General features: G+C 56.6%; 2 protein-coding genes across 4 annotated transcripts in view; both read right to left on the reverse strand.

The window, feature by feature from the left end:
- Nucleotides 1-16,068, reverse strand: part of Cpeb1 (cytoplasmic polyadenylation element binding protein 1) — a 58,625-nt gene extending 42,557 nt beyond the window's left edge. For all 3 annotated transcript variants that reach the window (XM_042671785.1, XM_042671784.1, XM_042671783.1), the window contains exons 1-2: nt 16,018-16,068; nt 317-491 (exon numbers count right to left, since the gene is read on the reverse strand). The gene's annotated coding sequence lies outside the window, so the exon portion shown is untranslated. The remainder of the gene's footprint in view (nt 1-316; nt 492-16,017) is intronic.
- Nucleotides 13,671-18,589, reverse strand: LOC122101473 (collagen alpha-1(I) chain-like). Its single transcript, XM_042671786.1, has 4 exons — nt 18,567-18,589; nt 16,706-17,396; nt 14,254-16,370; nt 13,671-13,752 (listed from the first exon to the last, which is right to left on the reverse strand). Exons 1-4 carry the CDS (start codon nt 18,587-18,589, stop codon nt 13,671-13,673), a joined length of 2,913 nt encoding a protein of 970 aa, XP_042527720.1.
- Between the last annotated feature and the right edge of the window lie 376 nt (nt 18,590-18,965).

Here is an 18,965-nt window from a genome sequence, read left to right on the forward strand (position 1 = left end):
GAGCATTCGCCTTGAGCTGAAGAGCTGAGGGACAGCGCCCAGGCCCAGAGTTCAAGCTCCACGACCGACAAAAAAAAAAAAGTAAAAACCTTGAAATAAACTTAGCAAAGAATGTGCAAGATATCAATGAAACATGGAGGAAAATTAATGATGACTTGATAAGTGAAGACCAGTCAGTGTATCAACGACCCACAAATGAATCCTGGTGAAGGGCTGTGCATGAGCGGTCTGACCAGCTAAATCTGCAGAGACCCAAACTGCAGAAAGCGATTCTGTACACAGGTCTCATGCATCCAAAATTTCAAGTCTAAGTCACCTGGCAAATGATCATGAATTCTTCGGTTTACGGGTGTCGTGCAGACTTGACTGAAATCCAGCGTATTGTCCAGTATGGCATTTATCCTTCGGAAGATACTGGCATTGCTGCACGTAGAGAGCGCAGGCGGCTCCTGGTTGTCCCAACAATCATTTATACTTCCTGCTTCTTCTTCCTAAACACAGAGAAAAGATAAAGTAACAAGGATTTCAGTTTCTTTCTTATTGATTAAAACACTAAATCGGTCGCTTATTATATGGACAAAGTACTCAGAGCTCTAAGAACCCTTCATCTGAGAGGACAGGCAGGAATCCCACAGCACTGCAGCAGCAGCAGTGAGGGCTTCAGGACCTGGCACTCAGTCAAGGCAACACGTGCAGGAAGTCGACTGCAGGTGTCTATGGGAGCGATGCAGGTCTCTGGCAGTACTGGGCCCTTTCATGGCTTGCTTTCCTGACAGGGCTCCTCTCAGGCAAGGAATGCCTGAAGCTCATTTCAACCTCTAGCTCCTTGGAAAAGGCTGGCTGTAAGGACAATCAGAATAGATAGGTGCTAGTGACTCACACCTGTAATCCTCACTACTCAGGATGCGGAGCTCTGAGGATCGTGGTTCAAAGCCAGCTTTAGCAGGAAAGTCTGTGAGACTTGCTTATATCTCTAATGACCAAAAAGCTGAAAGCAGAGCTGTAGTACATGTGGTAGAGCACTAGCTTTGAGCACAAAAGCTCAGGTTAGCACCAGGCCCTGAGTTCAAGCTCCAGGACTAGCACACATATGCATACACGCACGTGCATGCGCGCGCACACACACACACATAATACACAATCCTACAAGGTGATTCCCAACACTCTGAAGCGCCACTCACGCAGCCCCTTTCCAAGTGCACATTTCTGAGATGACTGTCAGTGTGAGGTGAATTCATAAAGTCAGACACGCAGCAAGCATTGCACTCTGCGTGCTTCCTTCCTTCCCTGCCTAGCAACACCAACCACTGCCTGTGATCTGCAATTAACGCTCAAGGCTCAGCCACAAGCAAAAGAAAATGCTCAAGTCTGGGCAGGGACCCAACAGCTGATTGTGTTGTGAACAGCCACCACACCACTGGGATGTGAGGTAAGCACTCCATCTTCTAACCAAGGTGACTGGGGAGAGTGCCGATGTGTGGGAAGAGCAGAGGAAGGTCTGGTGAACACAGAGGGCAGAGGCATCACCAACGTGCCCAGGGTGGTAGAGCGTTAGGCACAGGAGAGAGCTTGGTGTTCCAGAGTGAGTATCAGTATTACCTTCTAGATCAAAAGTTACCAAACTGTTAAATAAAAGTTCCTTTTAATACACAAAAAATTGTCTAATTTTGTTCCATGTAATAGAAGTATGGATACATATATACTACATAAAAATATTATGTAATCTTATCTTTTATATTATATATTACATTGACACACGATAATATAGAGATAAATACAGGTTTCCATCTCCAGGTCACGTCTAAAGGCAAGTTAATGGCCACTTATCCAAGTACACAGAGTCTCTGCCAGAACCACACAGAAGACAATGATGGTAACAAGGACAATGAGAAGTGCCGCATTCATCTGGGGACCCAGACAGTCCAATGGGAGGAACTGATTTCTCAGGAGGCCAGGAACTCTATTTCATGTAACCTGAAAAAGTCTAAGCTGGGCGCCAGTGGTTTACACCTTGTAATCCTACTCAGAAGGCTGAGATCTGAGGATCAAGATTTAAGCCAACCTGGGTTCAAAAGTCACTCTTATCTCCAATTAACCAGCAAAAAATAAAAAACCAACAAAAACAAAAACAAAAAAACAGACCCATTAGTAGTGTGGCTCAAGTGCCAGCCTTGAACAAAAAGCCAAGCAAAACCATGAGACTCCCAGTTCAAGTCCAGGTACCAGCACCAAAACCCAACCAAACCCTCCTGACTCAGATCATCCTGCTCTGTCACCATCTTCCAGAACAGGTTTAGGAGAACATCAGAAATACTCAGTGTCAAGGCTACTCGAGAGCATGGGCAGAGCCCTCACTGGACTGCAGTCCCGAGGAGTCTCAGCAGCCCACTGTCCGCTGCGTGTGCCCCTGGATCCCCAGTGGAGGAGTGCCCGGGCATCCCTGGCTCATTTCTACTGCACCCAGCAGGACATCCCCAAGCACAAGGTCTAGCGTACAAACACTTATGGCACCTACGGCCCCGCCCAGTGGCTTCACCCTCCACCAGAACCTCTGGAAATAAACAGCAGCAACTCCCATAAGCTTTAGAAAGATCAGAACAGTCAGGTGCCTGTGGCTACACCTGTAATCCTGTTAACCTAGTTACTCAGGAGGCTGAGTTCTGAGGATCACAGTTCAAAGTCAGCCTGGCAGGAAAATCCGTGAGACTCTTATCTCCAATTGGCCACCAGAAAACTGGAAGTGGAACTGTGGCTCAAAGTGGTAGAGCTCTAGCCTTGAGTGAAAATGCCTTGAGTGAGGGACACTGTGCCAGGCCCTGAATTCAAGCCCCATGACTAGCAAAAAAAAAAAATCAGGATAAATATTCAAACGCAAATTGTGTTCTGTCAAAGTTCTCAGCACTCAAAATCACTTCAAGGTATAAGTCTAGAGAACGTCTCACGAACAGAAACTAAGGCTGCGGAGTTGTGTCAGAGCTGATCCCAGACTTGGCCTCTATCTCCTTTCCAAGTTTGCTGTTTTCTGTACTAGGGTTTGAACCCAGGACCTTGCTTGCACCCGCCTAACAGGTATGCTACCACTGAGCCACAGCCCCATCCCAAAATCATGACATCCACTGGAGGTACTGGGATTTGAACACCAGGCCTTGTGCTTGCCAGGCAGGCACTCTACCACTTGAGCCTTGCCTCCAGCTGTCCCTATGGTGTTTTTGAAGTTCCTGGTGCACAAAGGCAGTTGTACGCCCAGCATTCTACTGCATGGACGATCTCATTCTGGCTTTTCAATTTCCCCTCACAGCTTTCCTCCACAGAGTGGAAGACACACGGGGAGCAGAGGCTCTTGGTCCTCTGACCCCACACCTGCCCTACCTAATCTAACAGCTTCATCCAGTACTGGTCCTCACCACCCAGCCCAGGCCCATGCTTCTTCCTATGTGAAGAACAGTTCTCAAGTCCATCTCTGCTCAACCGTCTGAACCTTCTTATCAGTGACCTCTGCCACGCCTTTCGCCTGTCTGTACCCAGATCAGCTCTCATGAAGGCTCCTTAGCCCACGTTTGCCCATCCAGCCACCACCTCTTCCTCACCCTTACTCATCGATTTCTCCCTCCAGCTTGACACAGTGCCTAGTGTGGCTCAGATTGCTTGCTTATTCAGCTAGCACTCTACCACTGGGGTTACACCTCCAACTCAGCTTTTTACTGGTTATTTTGGGGATGAAGTCTCAGGCTTTTCTGTCCAGGCTGGCTTTGAACCACGATCCTCTAGATTTCAGTCTAAGTAGCCAGGATTTAGACATGTGTAACTGGCACACTGCTTCAAGTGTTAACTTCGTGTGTGTGTATGGGCCGGGGGGTAGGAGCACTGGTCCTGGGGCCTGAACTTGGGGCCTGAGCACTGTCCCTGAGTGTCTGTGCTCAAGGCTAGCATATTACCACTTGGGCCACAGTGCAGGCTTTTTTGATAGTGAATTGGAGATAAGTATCTCATGGACCTTCCTACCCAGATCTCAGCCTCCTGAATAGCTAGGGTGACACTGTGCAGCTGCTATGTTACCCTCTTAAAGGTTCACAGCGTCAGGGAATCTGGAAGCACATATAGTGAGTACTCACTACATGCTGTTACCCTGCAGCTTGCCAGTCTGCCTTGTGTTTGAGATGCATCTTTATCTCTCTCTGGATTTTTCCATGTGCTAGCCCTATGACAGTTCCACTTTGCTGAGTCGTGCAAATGCATTGCTGACACACTATTCAACACACAACTTTGATTAGGAGTCGTTAAGGAAGAGGAGCTTATTTGTTCACTTTCAAGAAAATGTCTGCCAAATACTCAATGTTCAATGACCGCAATTTGCTGGTCCTTCTTTCAAATAAGAAGAGGTGTTCTGTGCGGGGGGGGGGGGGGGGGGGGGGGGAAGCTGGTTTTCTTGACATGCAAGCACAGAAATACTTTCTTTTGGCTGTCTCTGCACTTGGGAATGAAGGAAAGCATTCTCTATTCACGTTCCATTTGCCACAGAGAATACGACAACATACAGTTGAGGTTCAAGGTTGAATATGTTTACCTCTCACTGTCTCTTCAAGGGTGTCTTACGTGACACGGGCTCTCTGGGGGAATGGGCAGCATGAAAACTACAAAGCCAGAAGCTGGGCTCTGGTGCTCAGACCTGCAATCTCAGCAACCAAGGAGACTATGATCTGAAGGCATGGTTCAAAGCTAGCCCAGATAAACCTCAGTCTTACCTCCAATTCGCCAGCAAAAAGCCAGTGGTGATGTGGCTGAAGTGACAGGGCATCTGCCAGCTTTGAGCAAAAAGGCTTCATGAAGCCCTGAATTCAAGTCCTCCTATCAGCAGGGTGTGTGCATGTACCAAACAATGGACTAATGCAATGCCACTGCAGTGGTTGGGCCAACCCCACCACCTTTGCAGTAGTGAACAAATGTTGCCACAGCTAACGAAGAAACTGGTGTCTTAGAATTATGAGAATAGCTTTTTATTGGTACTAGAATATGGACTCAGGGTCTGTGTTTGCTAGGCAGGCACTTTCCACCCTGAGCCATGCCTCCGGGGCCCCTCTTGTACTACTTTTCAGATGGGGTTTCACTTCCTGCCTAGCTGTGTGCCTAGGCTCGGATCTGCCTAATAACACTTCCCATGATGCTGGCCCACAAGGAGTCAGCTGAACTTTTTTTTGTCAGTTGTGGGGCCTGAACTCTGGGTCTGGACGCTGTCTCTCAGCTCTTCAGCTCAAAGCTAGCACTCTACCACTTGAGCCACAGAGCCATTTCTGGCCTTTTCTGTTTATGTGGTACTGAGGAATCGAACCCAGGACCTCATGCATGCAAGGCAAGTGCTCTACCACTGAGCCACCTTCCCAGCCCCCTCCTAAGCTTTTTTTGCCTGGGCTAGTCTCAAACTACAATCCTCCATCTCAGTCTCCAAGGGAGCTGGGATTATTTTTTTTCTTTAGCAAAAGCCAAGGTGCCTGGCTTGACTGTGTGTCTTGGCCCTAGGGCTTGAACTTGGGCCTGGACGCTGTCCCTGAGCTGTTGTGATCAGCCTGGTGTTCTACCGCTCCATTTCCAACTTTTTGATAGTTAATTGGAGATAGGAGTCCCAAACTTTCCTCGTTCCTGGGCTGGCTTTGAGCTGTGATCCTCCGAGCCTCCTGAGTAGCTAAGATGACAAGCATGAGCCACTGGCACCCACCAACTATACACTAGGGGAGCTCTCACCTAGCTTTGAGTCCTGCTTTCCTAAAGGTAAGCACCTTCACCATCATACATAAAAAGTCCCTTCCTGGTCTGCCCTCAGTTTAGTGGCCAAGTTAGCTTCCCAGCACCGCTTTAGGTGGGGCTAACCTATAGCTGGTGAAGAGCAGAGTTGAGAGGGGAGGGTACTATGTCGTCCATGTGACCTGAACCCACCACACCTGGTGTGAGGTGGCATCTCCCTCCCTCCTGCTTCCCTGCGCCTCCTCCCCTGGTCTCCCATCCGCCCAAGCATGCCACACACACTCTGTCGGCACCTATTCGTTTTGACTATTTTTAAACTCTTGTGTCTAAAAGTCATATAAGGACTTAAAGGACTCTGGTTGGAATCGTCAGACATGATGAGTGTTTTGTTCCCTTCAGAGTCATAAGTACTCATTTCTCTCCAACACGGGCATGTAATACAACTCCTAGATAGGTCTCAGGATGCACCCAGCACTTGGAATCCCAGCCGACCTTTCACTCAGCCACCTGGCAGCCCCATTTCCTACTTCCCCCAGGGCAGCTCTTAGAACGCATCAGAAAATAACATAATGGTCACCGTTAGTCCCCAAGAACTGTTATATCTGTTCACAGGTCCTCTGTTTTGTTTATGAAGAATCATTTCTTATCCAAACATAAACCTCAAATCCCAAAATGACTGAGAGCTTCCACACAGAGCCTCAGAGCTGGTGAGAATTTACCTTTTCCTTGAAAGGGTGGGGACAGCAAGGTCCTGGAGAAGGTTCTCTCTTCTGTAACTCACCATCCAGGCTGGCAATGACCAAGGACCACAAGGAATGCTTAGGAAGCAAGGAGGCAGAGGCCACGGTATGGGGAGCCCCACCGGTGGCAGATGTGAGGACGCAGGAGCCACTGAGGAGCCTGGAAATGTGCATGCAGGCTGAGTGTGGTGGCTTCTGCCTGTAATCCCAACTACTGGGAAGGTGGAGATAGTGGGGTTGCTGTCCGATCTGAAAAACTAAGAGAAAAAGGGCTGGGGCACGGATTAAGTGGTAGAGCAAAATCCAAGGCCAAAAGCTGAAGCCCAGTACCACCACAAAAAGGAAATGCTCCTTCAAGGGACATCTGAATAGTGAAGTAGCAAGAATGCACAAGGAAGGAAAGAACAGAGGGGCTGAGAGTGGAGAAGGAATCAAAGGATGCAAAGGCTGCCAGAAATACACAGGCAGGAAGATCAGATCGAGGTTCTGAGTTACAGAAATCAAAAAGAGGTTTCCAAAGGAAATGACCACCTAGCATCCTTCTGTAATGGGGCTACTGCAGGTGGAGACAGTGATAGCCCAAGCCGACACTAGACTCTTGAGTCTGGCTGGAGAGAAATTAGACTAAATGGGTGAAGGGACAGAATGAGAGCAGCTCCAGAAGAGGGAAGAGAAGACGCTTCTGGTTCCGTTTTTAGAATCACAAACACACGAGGCTTCAATGTGCAATAGACAGACACATTCAGCACCAGACAGGTGAACACACCCACAGCAGATATACACCCACACCCGCAGCAGAGATAGGTGCACACCAACAGCAAACTCTCTCTCTCACACACACACACACCCCTGCAGCAGAGACAGGTGCACAATCACAGCAGATACACACCTGCAGCAGAGACAGGTGCACACCTACGGCAGATACACAAGATTCATACACATACACATGCAGCAGATACACACCCGCAGAAGGGATAAGTGCACACACACAGCAGATACACACCACAGCAGATACATATACACACACACAGAGAAAATACACACGTGCAGTAGCCCAACTGGAACCACAGGTCTCGAGACCACCCCAAGTGTGAAGCACTCGATCTAAAATGTGGTCACATGGAAAACAGGTATGGCCATGAGAAACACGGACCTGTATGACAGGACAGCCAGCCACAGTCAGGGAGCCCTGAGAAGAAAAGTGCCAAGACAGGACTCACCAAGCAGGAAAGAAGAAAAAGTGGAAAGCCCGAGTCTTAGGAATCAGCGGAAAAGTGAGTGAGATGAGGCAACATAGGCACAGGAATTCCACAGACAAGACTCGCTTAGAGAGGCGGAGAGGGAGGCCCGGAGCGGCTCCACCACCACTCACTGCACAAAATTAAGACAACCACTTTTCATTGTAAGTTTAATTCTCCTTTGTCCAGGAAAAGAGAGCCAGAAATTATAACCTGGACTCGGTGTCACCTTCAAATTACACCTGGGAGACAGGTCTCCTAACACCTCAGATTCAAAACAATTCCAAGATTACAGCTTAAAAAACAAAGTCTCAGGAGAAAGAGCCAACGCAGGCGGTAAACAGAAGGCGTAGGGCACAGGTGTCACACACATGGTGGTGAACTGTTGTCCAAGGATGCAGCTCCCCGGGCACCACACACCTGCCCTTCTTCCAACAGAGGAAAGCTGCGGCCTGGCCCTTCTCAAAGGAGACTGCAGGCATCGGTGCTCAGCCAACTGGGCGATACTAATCCAGCAAATTACGCTGGCCAGGAATAAAGAACCCGGTAACTCATTAGTATAGTCACTCTCACACACAACTGACCCATTTTTAACACACAAATCAATCTTTAGATCTGCCCTTCTGGGGATTCTCCAATTACCTGGAAGCAAGTCAATGAAAAATGCCTTGAAAACCAAAGTAAGTGTTAAGTCGCTGAAATCTAAAATGACTGCTCCAGCCATAAAGGAATACTAAAAGAAATGGCACCCCAAAAAGCCATCCACAAGCCGGGCACTGGTGGGTCACGCCTGTCATCCTAGCTACTCAGGAGGCTGAGATCTGAGAATCATGGTTCAAAGCCAGCCCGGGCAAGAAAGTCTGTGAAACTCTTATCTCCAATAAACCACCAGAAAACCAGAAGTGGCGCTGTGGCTCAAGTGGTAGAGCACTAGCCTTGACCTGAAGAGCTGAGGGGCAGCGCCCAGGCCCAGAGTTCAAGCCCCACAACTGACAAAAAAAATTTTAAAAAGCCATCCATGGCCAGCTCAGACCATCCAACTAGAACACCCCTCAAGGCTTACCTAAAAATACATTGCGTATTAAATAATTCCCAAACAGGAGTGTTTTCAAATCTCCGCTTAAAAAAATTACTAGAAATGGGGGGAGGGGGAGATGGGAAGGGGAAACAAAGGAGAAGGCAACAATGCTTGATAAGAAACATACTCATTATCTTGCCCGCGTAATTGTTACCCCTCTGTACGGTATTTTCACAATAAAAAAAAGAAGAATTTATCTCGCTACAAAGCAAAAAAAAATTACTATAAATATCTACAAGGTAAATTTAAAGCTCTAAAATTATATACTAACTTTTCACGTAAAACTCAGGTAATTTCCCTACAAAAACAGAAGTATACATTAGGAAACTTTAGTTGAATCTTTTCAACAACAATCCACCTGAGCCTGACCTTAGAGGCTCACGTCCGTTGTCCTAGTTACTTGGAAGATGGAAATCTGAGAGACTGAAACCTGAGGATCATGGTTTGAAGCCCGCCTGAACATATAAAGCAAAGAGACTCTTCAATTAACCAGCAAAAAGGTAGAAATGGAGGCATGGTCTAAGTGGTAGAGCTTAGCTTTGAGCAGAAAGAGCCAAGCAAAAACGTGAGTCCTAAGTTCAAGCCCTAGTAACATTACGCTAGAGAGACAGAGAGAGAGAGAGAGAGAGAGAGAGAGAGAGAGAGAGAGAAAGAGGGGGGAGCGAGGGAGAGAAAGAGGGGGGGAGCGAGGGAGAGAAAGAGGGGGGGAGCGAGGGAGAGAAAGAGGGGGGGAGCGAGGAAGGAAGGGAGGGAGGGAGGGAGGGAGGGAGGGAGGGAGGGGCAGGGACAAAGCTCTCCCTGGGGGTCCAGTCTTCAACATAAAATCTTTCAGCCCTTGAGTCAGTGCTTGTGAAAGACAAGCGTCTCTCTTAAGCAGGCTTAGGTGAGCCAGGTTCCAGCAGCAGATGCATTTATTTCCACGCTGCACTATGGAGGTCAGAGCAGCGGAGTTAGCTGCATCCCAAGGTCTTAGCAAATACAGACAGGGTGCAATCAGTGCTTCTGGGTTCAAATCAAATGAAGACAGAGTCCTTTTTTTTTTTTTTTCTCCTCTACCATAACCTCTTCCCTATGCCTTTGGCTCAAGGGCTTCCAGAAAATTCTTTCCAGGCTGTGCAGTTTAGACACTGTCTTGGAAAAGCAGATCTCCAATAACATGAGGTTAGCACAGCTCCTCCACCACAGAAAAAATAAATTGCTATTTGGTCCCATAACTTTCACTGCACCACCCCTAGCTACTAAAGTCAACAGTCAACACAACAGTGTGCATCCTCCCAAACTAAGTCAGAAGTCCAAATTCACTAATTTGCCTTTAAACAACAGCTTTTGGGACGGTCATTAGCTAAGGGTGTGACTCCATGAGTGAGAGCTTGTCCATCAGCAAAGCACCCCTGCCCTCCCTGACACACTCACATACACACGCCCTCAGCTCACACAGCCCCGCCCTCCCTGACACACTCACATACACACGCCCTCAGCTCACACAGCCCCGCCCTCCCTGACACACTCACATACACACACCCTCAGCTCACACTGAGCTCTGCCCTCCCTGACACACTCACATACACACGCCCTCAGCTCACACTGAGCCCCGCCCACCCTGACACACTCACATACACACGCCCTCAGCTCACACTGAGCCCTGCCCTCCCTGACACACTCACACACACCCTCAGCTCACACTGAGCCCCGCCCTCCCTGACACACTCACATACACACGCCCTCAGCTCACACAGCCCCGCCCTCCCTGACACACTCACATACACACGCCCTCAGCTCACACTGAGCTCTGCCCTCCCTGACACACTCACATACACACGCCCTCAGCTCACACTGAGCCCCGCCCACCCTGACACACTCACATACACACGCCCTCAGCTCACACTGAGCCCCGCCCACCCTGACACACTCATACACACGCCCTCAGCTCACACAGCCCCGCCCTCCCTGACACACTCACATACACATGCCCTCAGCTCACACTGAGCCCCGCCCACCCTGACACACTCACATACACACGTCCTCAGCTCACACTGAGCCCTGCCCTCCCTGACACACTCACACACACCCTCAGCTCACACTGAGCCCCGCCCTCCCTGACACACTCACATACACACGCCCTCAGCTCACACTGAGCCCCGCCCACCCTGACACACTCATACACACGCCCTCAGCTCACACAGCCCCGCCCTCCCTGACACACTCAGATACACACGCCCTCAGCTCACACTGAGCCCCGCCCTCCCTGACACACATACACACACCCTCAGCTCACACAGCCCCGCCCTCCCTGACACACTCAGATACACACACCCTCAGCTCACACTGAGCCCCGTCCTCCCTGACACACTCACATACACACACCCTCAGCTCACACTGAGCCCCGTCCTCCCTGACACACTCAGATAAACACGCCCTCAGCTCACACTGAGCCCCGCCCTCCCTGACACACTCCAGATACACATGCCCTCAGCTCACACTGAGCCCCGCCTTCCCTGACACACTCACATACACACGTCCTCAGCTCACACTGAGCCCCGCCCTCCCTGACACACTCCAGATACACATGCCCTCAGCTCACACTGAGCCCCGCCCTCCCTGACACACTCCAGATACACACGCCCTCAGCTCACATGAGCCCCGCCCTCCCTGACACACTCAGATAAACACGCCCTCAGCTCACACTGAGCCCCGCCCTCCCTGACACACTCACATACACACACCCTCAGCTCACACAGCCCCGCCCTCCCTGACACACTCAGATACACACGCCCTCAGCTCACACAGCCCCGCCCTCCCTGACACACTCACATACACACACCCTCAGCTCACACAGCCCCGCCCTCCCTGACACACTCAGATACACACGTCCTCAGCTCACACTGAGCCCCGCCCTCCCTGACACACTGCACAGGTACACACGCCCTCAGCTCACAGCTGAGGGGTGCCAGGTGGTACTGTTGCTAGAGAGGAGGCCAGGGCTGGGTAGCAGCCTTGAGCTCCTTCCCCACACTCTACAGGACACAGAGAAGACGACCACTCAGCACACTTGAGTCTACACTGTCACAGAAAAGTCCACTTGGCAAAGGCTTTGACGGTTCTTTGCAGCATTAAACTCTTGGATAAGACACAGAACTAAGTGCTTGTGGCCCTTTATACGCGTTAGTATTGCTGTGTATAAGCCGACACTGAGATTCTAAGTTTTACCCCAAATTAAAACTTGGTCCTCCATGCCAGGGTCAAGTCACGCTTACACCTCTGGAGCTTGTCCCTAAGATTTTACCATGAGCTGACATCTAAACAAAACTGAACACCTTTATTAGGAGCTAGATGGAGAGCTCAGGGGTATTATGTGCAATACCCAGAACCAAAAACAAAACAATAAAACCTTATTAATTTGTCCCTTCTGTCTGGAAATCTGAGACATTATGGGAGTTTTAGGAAAGACAGAAAAAGTGACAGCCAGGCGAAACTCCTAATTACTCAGGAGGAAGAGAAAGGAGGACCATAGTTCAAAGCCAGCCCAGGCAGACAAATGCATTAGACTCTTACTTCCAATTAATCAGCAGAAGAGTTGAGACTAGAGGTTTGGCTCAAGTGGTAGAATGCTGGCTATGAAATCTCCTGGCCCCAGCAATGGAAGAGGGAGGGGGAGGCTTATTTTTAAGCTCAATTCTACTTGCACAGATCCTTGGTTGTGTAACTTCACATGTGCCTTGTCTCAGAAGGCTGGGTTTTCGGCTTTTGTCATGGGGAGAGGGGGCCAGGCCGCGGGTGGGAGGAACTGCTTGCACCCCGTTGGCTAACTTTGGCCACCCGTCACAGAATGAAGGATACAGCACATTCCAGATAACACCAACACTGCTCCACTAGTGCTGGCTGACCCACACCAGCTCCCACAGCAACAAAGCCCTCTAGGGTCCTGGGCCTGATCTTCAGCCGGAACCAACCACAGGGCACTATATTCCACACCACCCGCCACAGGGCCCAAGCAAAGGGGGCAGGCTGAGGCCCTGATTCCCATTCTCCACTGGTGGCTGCGTATGACCCTGGTTCTTCTAGCAGGGGAGTCCCAAGACAGACCCCCAAACAAGCTTTCAGGAGATGCAGCATTAAAAGTCACCTTATATGCTCTCAATACTGTTGTTTTTTTTTTTATTTCATTTTGTTGCTGGTTCTAGGGCTTGAACTCAGGGCCTGGGTACCATCCCTGCCTTTTTGTGTTCAAAGTTGGCACTCTACCACTTGAACCACAGCTCCACTTCCAGCTTTTAGGTGGTTAACTGGAGGTAAGAGTCTCATGGAGTTTTGACCCAGGCTGGCTGTGAACTGTGATCTTCAGAGCTCAGCCTCCTATCTAGGATTACAGGCGTAAGCCGCTGGTGTCATCCAGTAGTTTTTAATTGCCATGTTTAAAAGCCACTAAAAGAGTGTCGGCTTTAACTAGGAAATGAGGGTTTTGACCATCAACGCTGGGCCGTGTTTGCCAGGCAGCTGCAGCTCCCAGGGCTTCTCCACGCAGCTGTCCCCAGTCCTCCCCAGTTACAGGTGGATCAGAGACTGACAGCCTGTGCTCAGTGAAACACTTCCTGTGTGGCTCAGTGTCCACCTGGGTCTCAGGATCCACCTTGCCTTTCTGCAGGTGGCCCAAGGAGATTCCTGGGCACCCACTGCAAGTGTTCTCCCAATGGACCGCTCGTGGAGGGCCGGTGGGGGGGGGGGGTTCGGCAGTTTCCCTTCCTCACTGGGGAGAGGCTGGCCCAGTGGGAGGAGGTGGAGGGCTTGACCTTGTCCATGGGGGAGGGGAGAGTAGAGGGGAGGGCTCACCCTCAGGCACCGGGGTGGGGGGGAGGGCTCTCCATGGGGGGGCATTCACCCTCACACAAGGGGGTGGAGGTGATAGGGGGTGTAGGGGAGGGCTCCTTCACGCAGGGCAGGGGAGTGATGGTGAGGGTGCACCCTGCAGGCATCGTCAGCGGCCCTCAGTGCAAGCAGCCAGCCCACAGCCCAGGCTGGCCCAGCCTCTACCCCAGGAAGCCCTGGGGAGAGACCGGCAGACACCATTGCAGCCTGGGCCTCAGCCTCCTCCACAGCGTCCTCCCTCCACACTGCCCTCCCTCCACACTGCCCTCCCTCCACAGCGTCCTCCCTCCACACTGCCCTCCCTCCGCACTGCCGTCCCTCCACAGCGTCCTCCCTCCACACTGCCCTCCCTCCACACTGCCCTCCCTCCGCACTGCCCTCCCTCCACAGCGTCCTCCCTCCACAGCGTCCTCCCTCCGCACTGCCTTCCCTCCATAGCGTCCTCCCTCCGCACTGCCCTCCCTCCACAGCGTCCTCCCTCCACAGCGTCCTCCCTCCGCACTGCCCTCCCTCCACAGCGTCCTCCCTCCACAGCGTCCTCCCTCCGCACTGCCCTCCCTCCACAGCGTCCTCCCTCCACAGCGTCCTCCCTCCGCACTGCCTTCCCTCCATAGCGTCCTCGCTCCTCGCGTCCTCCACAGCGTGCTCCCCGGCCCGGCTGAGGCGCCCGCGGCCCCGTGCTCCGCGGCCCCGTGCTCCGCGGCCCGGCTGAGGCGCCCGCGGCCCCGTGCTCCCCGGCCCCGTGCTCCCCGGCCCCGTGCTCCCCGGCCCCGTGCTACCCGGCCCCGTGCTCCCCGGCCCCGTGCTCCCCGGCCCGGCTGAGGCGCCCGCGGCCCCGTGCTCCCCGGCCCCGTGCTCCGCGGCCCCGTGCTCCCCGGCCCCGTGCTCCCCGGCCCCGTGCTCCGCGGCCCCGTGCTCCGCGGCCCCGTGCTCCCCGGCCCCGTGCTCCCCGGCCCCGTGCTCCCCGGCCCGGCTGAGGCGCCCGCGGCCCCGTGCTCCCCGGCCCCGTGCTCCCCGGCCCCGTGCTCCCCGGCCCCGTGCTCCCCGGCCCCGTGCTCCGCGGCCCGGCTGAGGCGCCCGCGGCCCCGTGCTCCCCGGCCCCGTGCTCCCCGGCCCCGTGCTCCCCGGCCCCGTGCTCCCCGGCCCCGTGCTCCGCGGCCCGGCTGAGGCGCCCGCGGCCCCGTGCTCCCCGGCCCCGTGCTCCCCGGCCCCGTGCTCCCCGGCCCCGTGCTCCCCGGCCCCGTGCTCCCCGGCCCGGCTGAGGCGCCCGCGGCCCCGTGCTCCCCGGCCCCGTGCTCCGCGGCCCCGTGCTCCCCGGCCCCGTGCTCCCCGGCCCCGTGCTCCCCGGCCCCGTGCTCCCCGGCCCCGTGCTCCGCGGCCCCGTGCTCCCCGGCCCCGTGCTCCCCGGCCCCGTGCTCCGCGGCCCGGCTGAGGCGCCCGCGGCCCCGTGCTCCCCGGCCCCGTGCTCCCCGGCCCCGTGCTCCCCGGCCCCGTGCTCCCCGGCCCGGCTGAGGCGCCCGCGGCCCCGTGCTCCCCGGCCCCGTGCTCCCCGGCCCCGTGCTCCCCGGCCCCGTGCTCCGCGGCCCCGTGCTCCCCGGCCCCGTGCTCCCCGGCCCCGTGCTCCCCGGCCCGGCTGAGGCGCCCGCGGCCCCGTGCTCCGCGGCCCCGTGCTCCCCGGCCCCGTGCTCCGCGGCCCCGTGCTCCCCGGCCCCGTGCTCCCCGGCCCCGTGCTCCGCGGCCCCGTGCTCCCCGGCCCCGTGCTCCCCGGCCCCGTGCTCCCCGGCCCGGCTGAGGCGCCCGCGGCCCCGTGCTCCCCGGCCCCGTGCTCCGCGGCCCCGTGCTCCCCGGCCCCGTGCTCCCCGGCCCCGTGCTCCCCGGCCCCGTGCTCCCCGGCCCCGTGCTCCGCGGCCCCGTGCTCCCCGGCCCCGTGCTCCCCGGCCCCGTGCTCCCCGGCCCCGTGCTCCCCGGCCCCGTGCTCCGCGGCCCCGTGCTCCCCGGCCCCGTGCTCCGCGGCCCCGTGCTCCCCGGCCCGGCTGAGGCGCCCGCGGCCCCGTGCTCCCCGGCCCGGCTGAGGCGCCCGCGGCCCCGTGCTCCCCGGCCCCGTGCTCCCCGGCCCCGTGCTCCCCGGCCCCGTGCTCCGCGGCCCCGTGCTCCCCGGCCCCGTGCTCCCCGGCCCCGTGCTCCCCGGCCCGGCTGAGGCGCCCGCGGCCCCGTGCTCCCCGGCCCGGCTGAGGCGCCCGCGGCCCCGTGCTCCCCGGCCCGGCTGAGGCGCCGCCCGGAGCGCTCGCGCAGTCCGGCCGGGCGGCGTGGAGGCGGCCCCGCGTCCCCCGCGCCCCGCACGGCGTCCCCGCCCCGGACCCACCTCACAGCCGCGGGCTCCCGGGCTCCCGGGCTCGAAGCCCCGCCGCACGTGCCCGCCGCCGCCCCGCGCCTGCGCCGCCCGCCCGGCCGGGCGCGAACGTGTGAAGCCACGTGACCGCGGCCCGGCACGCGGCGCCCAGCCCCGCGCCTTAAAGGGGCCGCGCGCGCCGTCGCGGCGCTGCCCGCGAAGGGGTGGCCCGCCTCCGCCCGCCGCGCGAGCCGCCGGCGGCCCCGGGCCCCGCGAGCGGCGGGCGCGAGGAGCCCGCGGCGCCCGCCCGCTCCCGGCTGGACCCGCGCTCCGAGGCGGCAGCGGCTCCCAGGCCCCGGCGGGCGGCGCCCCGAGGGCCGCGGCGCCTTTAAGCGCAAAGGCCCTGAGTCACGGGGCGGGGGCCGCGGCGCCTCCTCCCGCCCGGCCCCCCGCCCTCCCCTCCCCCTCCCCCCCGCCCTCCCCTCCCCCGCCGCCCGCCTCCCCTCACCCCCCCCCCCCGCGGGGCCCGCGCCCGCCGCCGCCGGGGACTCGCGCCCCGCCCGGGCGCGCGGACCGTTAGCGCCGGGCCCGGCCCCGCCCGGCCCGCGGCCGCTCTTACCGACGCGAACGCCATGGGGCCGGCGGGGCTCTGCGGGCCGGGCCGGGCCGGGAGGCGGCGGCGGCGGCGGCGGCGGGGCGGCGGGGCGAGGGCCGCACGCACGTGGGCGCCAGCGGGGCAGCAGCCGCGCGGCGCCGCGCCCTCGGCGGCTTTTAAGGCGCGGCCGAGCCGCCCGCGGGCCGGATGCGGGGCACCTGTGTCGGCCCCGCCCGGCGCCCGCCCCCTCGGCGCCCGCACCCCCGGCCCGGCGCCCGGCCGGCGGGCCCTGGGCCTCAGTTTCCCCCGGGAGGAGGTACGCACCCCCGGGGCCGGGCCGCGGAGCCCGGCGTGGCGCCCCTCCTCCGCGTCCGCCCCGGCCGCCCGCGCCCCGTCCCGGGGGCTCGGCTTCCAGAAAGTTCCCGGCCCGCGGGAGCGGGCGCGCCGGGCCCCGGCTCCGGGAGGGCGGGGCGGCTCGCGGGGACGGGGCGCCGGGCCGCACGCCGGCGCGGCGGGGCCGGGCCCGCAGCCTCCCGGCCCCGCGCCCAGGCCCGGCCCCGCCGCGCGTGGCGGGCGAAGCTGAGCGAACGCCTTCCGGATGCAGAGTCCGGGCGACCCCGGAGGCCGCGGGCGGCCTGCGCCGTGCGGGGCCCCGGCCCGACGCCCCCGAGGCCCCGCAGCCTGGCTCGGGAAGACGGCGGGCGGGCGCGGGGCCGCCGGCGGGCCCCCCGACCCCCCGGCCTCGGGGGTCAAGGCCCCACAGCTGACCCCTGGCCGGACCCAACAGACACGGTCCGAGGCAGGCCGGCCTGCGGGCCTGCAAAGGTCAGACGAGGAGGGTTTAAAGGTCGCCGGCGATGAGCTCCCAGGCGCGGGAGCTGAAAGAAGCACGGGACGGCTGGGAGGAAGTGGTGGCCTTCTGGTCCTGGCCGCAGAGACCAGAGCCGGGGGAGGTGAACGGCATCATCAGATTAAACTTGAAACGGTAGGAACGTGAAGAGCGCGCACTGCAGCTCCCAGAAGACCATGAGGACATTCTTATTACCTTGGCCTGTGAGCTTTATAAACAAGAGCCAGAACAGAGCGTGAAATTTGACCTTAGAGTTCAAAGCTGTAAGAGCCCAGTGGCTCACGCCTGTCATCCCAGCTCCTCAGGAGGCTGAGAGCTGAGGATCGTAGTTCAAAGCCAGCCCAGGCAGGAAAGTCCGTGAGACTCTGATCTCCAGTGAACCACCAGAAAACCAGAAGTGGTGCTGTGGCTCCAGGGGCAGAGCGCTCGCCTTGAGCTGAAGAGCTCAAGCCCAGAGTTCAAGCCCCACCACCGACAAAAACCTAAAAGGCAATCCATAAACTGGAAGCCAATATTTGCAATATGAAACTGCATTATGTTAGTTTCTAAGAATGTTTAAAAGCAATGAAGAAAAAGGACAATTGCAAAGAAAAATGGGCAAAGATGGGAAGAGGGAATTGACAATAAAGACAAAATAATCTTAAATCCTGATAGGAATAAATCCTGATAGTGAATAAATTGTAAAATAACCCTGCAGTAGTAGAGTAGTATGCACACATATGTATATAAAAGTAAATGAAATAAAGGAATAGCATTATGTATGACTCAACACAGAAAAAAAGCAACAAGCAGGAGAATAGGTAAAGATGCTATTTATAAATAATCAAGATGCATGGTACACTATGGTTACACAGCACAATGTCTGGGAATGTACATACTAAAAGTACCAGAATATGCTGGCACTGATAAGCAGAAAACCCAGTGTAGTTTTACTTGGGGGGGGGCGGGGCTTGTTGAGTGATCAGTGTTCAGGCAGGTTTGTTTCTTGCTTGGTGATTGGGGGTTTTAGGTGGGAGCCTCCTCCCTGCTCGGCAGGTGCTCTTCCACTTCAGCCACCCTCCTGGTCCCTTTGCTGTGTTCGTTTTTGTCCGGACAGGATCTTCCTTTTTGCTAAGCTGTTCTGGACTGTAACCCTACTTGTACTTCTCCACCATGACCATGACGGATGCAGGCCGGCACCCCTGCACCCAGGCGCTGGCTGACATGGAGTCCCGGCAACTGGGTCCGCTTTAGCGCCTTTCAGGCTGGAATTGAGGTGGCCATCTTCCCCTTCCGGGTTGCTACAACTACAGGCTCGAGCCACCATACCTCAGGGGTTTTCTTTATGCTGGGGATATATCAGGACTTCATTTAAACAGACAAGGGATGGGAGTAATTAGTAGGTCGTTGGGGGTTGGAAGCTGAGTTACCCATCTCAAACTGTCATAAGAGTGTGTCCCAGAACCCCGTCAATCAAAATGTGGGAAAGGTTCCAAGCCAGCCCCAAGCTGCAAGGCCACCCCTAGGCCCAGCCACCCCCAGCGGGCTGCTCTGGGC

Source organism: Dipodomys spectabilis, unplaced genomic scaffold, assembly GCF_019054845.1.
Source record: "Dipodomys spectabilis isolate Male_0828 unplaced genomic scaffold, ASM1905484v1 ptg000668l, whole genome shotgun sequence".
NCBI lineage: Eukaryota > Metazoa > Chordata > Mammalia > Rodentia > Heteromyidae > Dipodomys > Dipodomys spectabilis.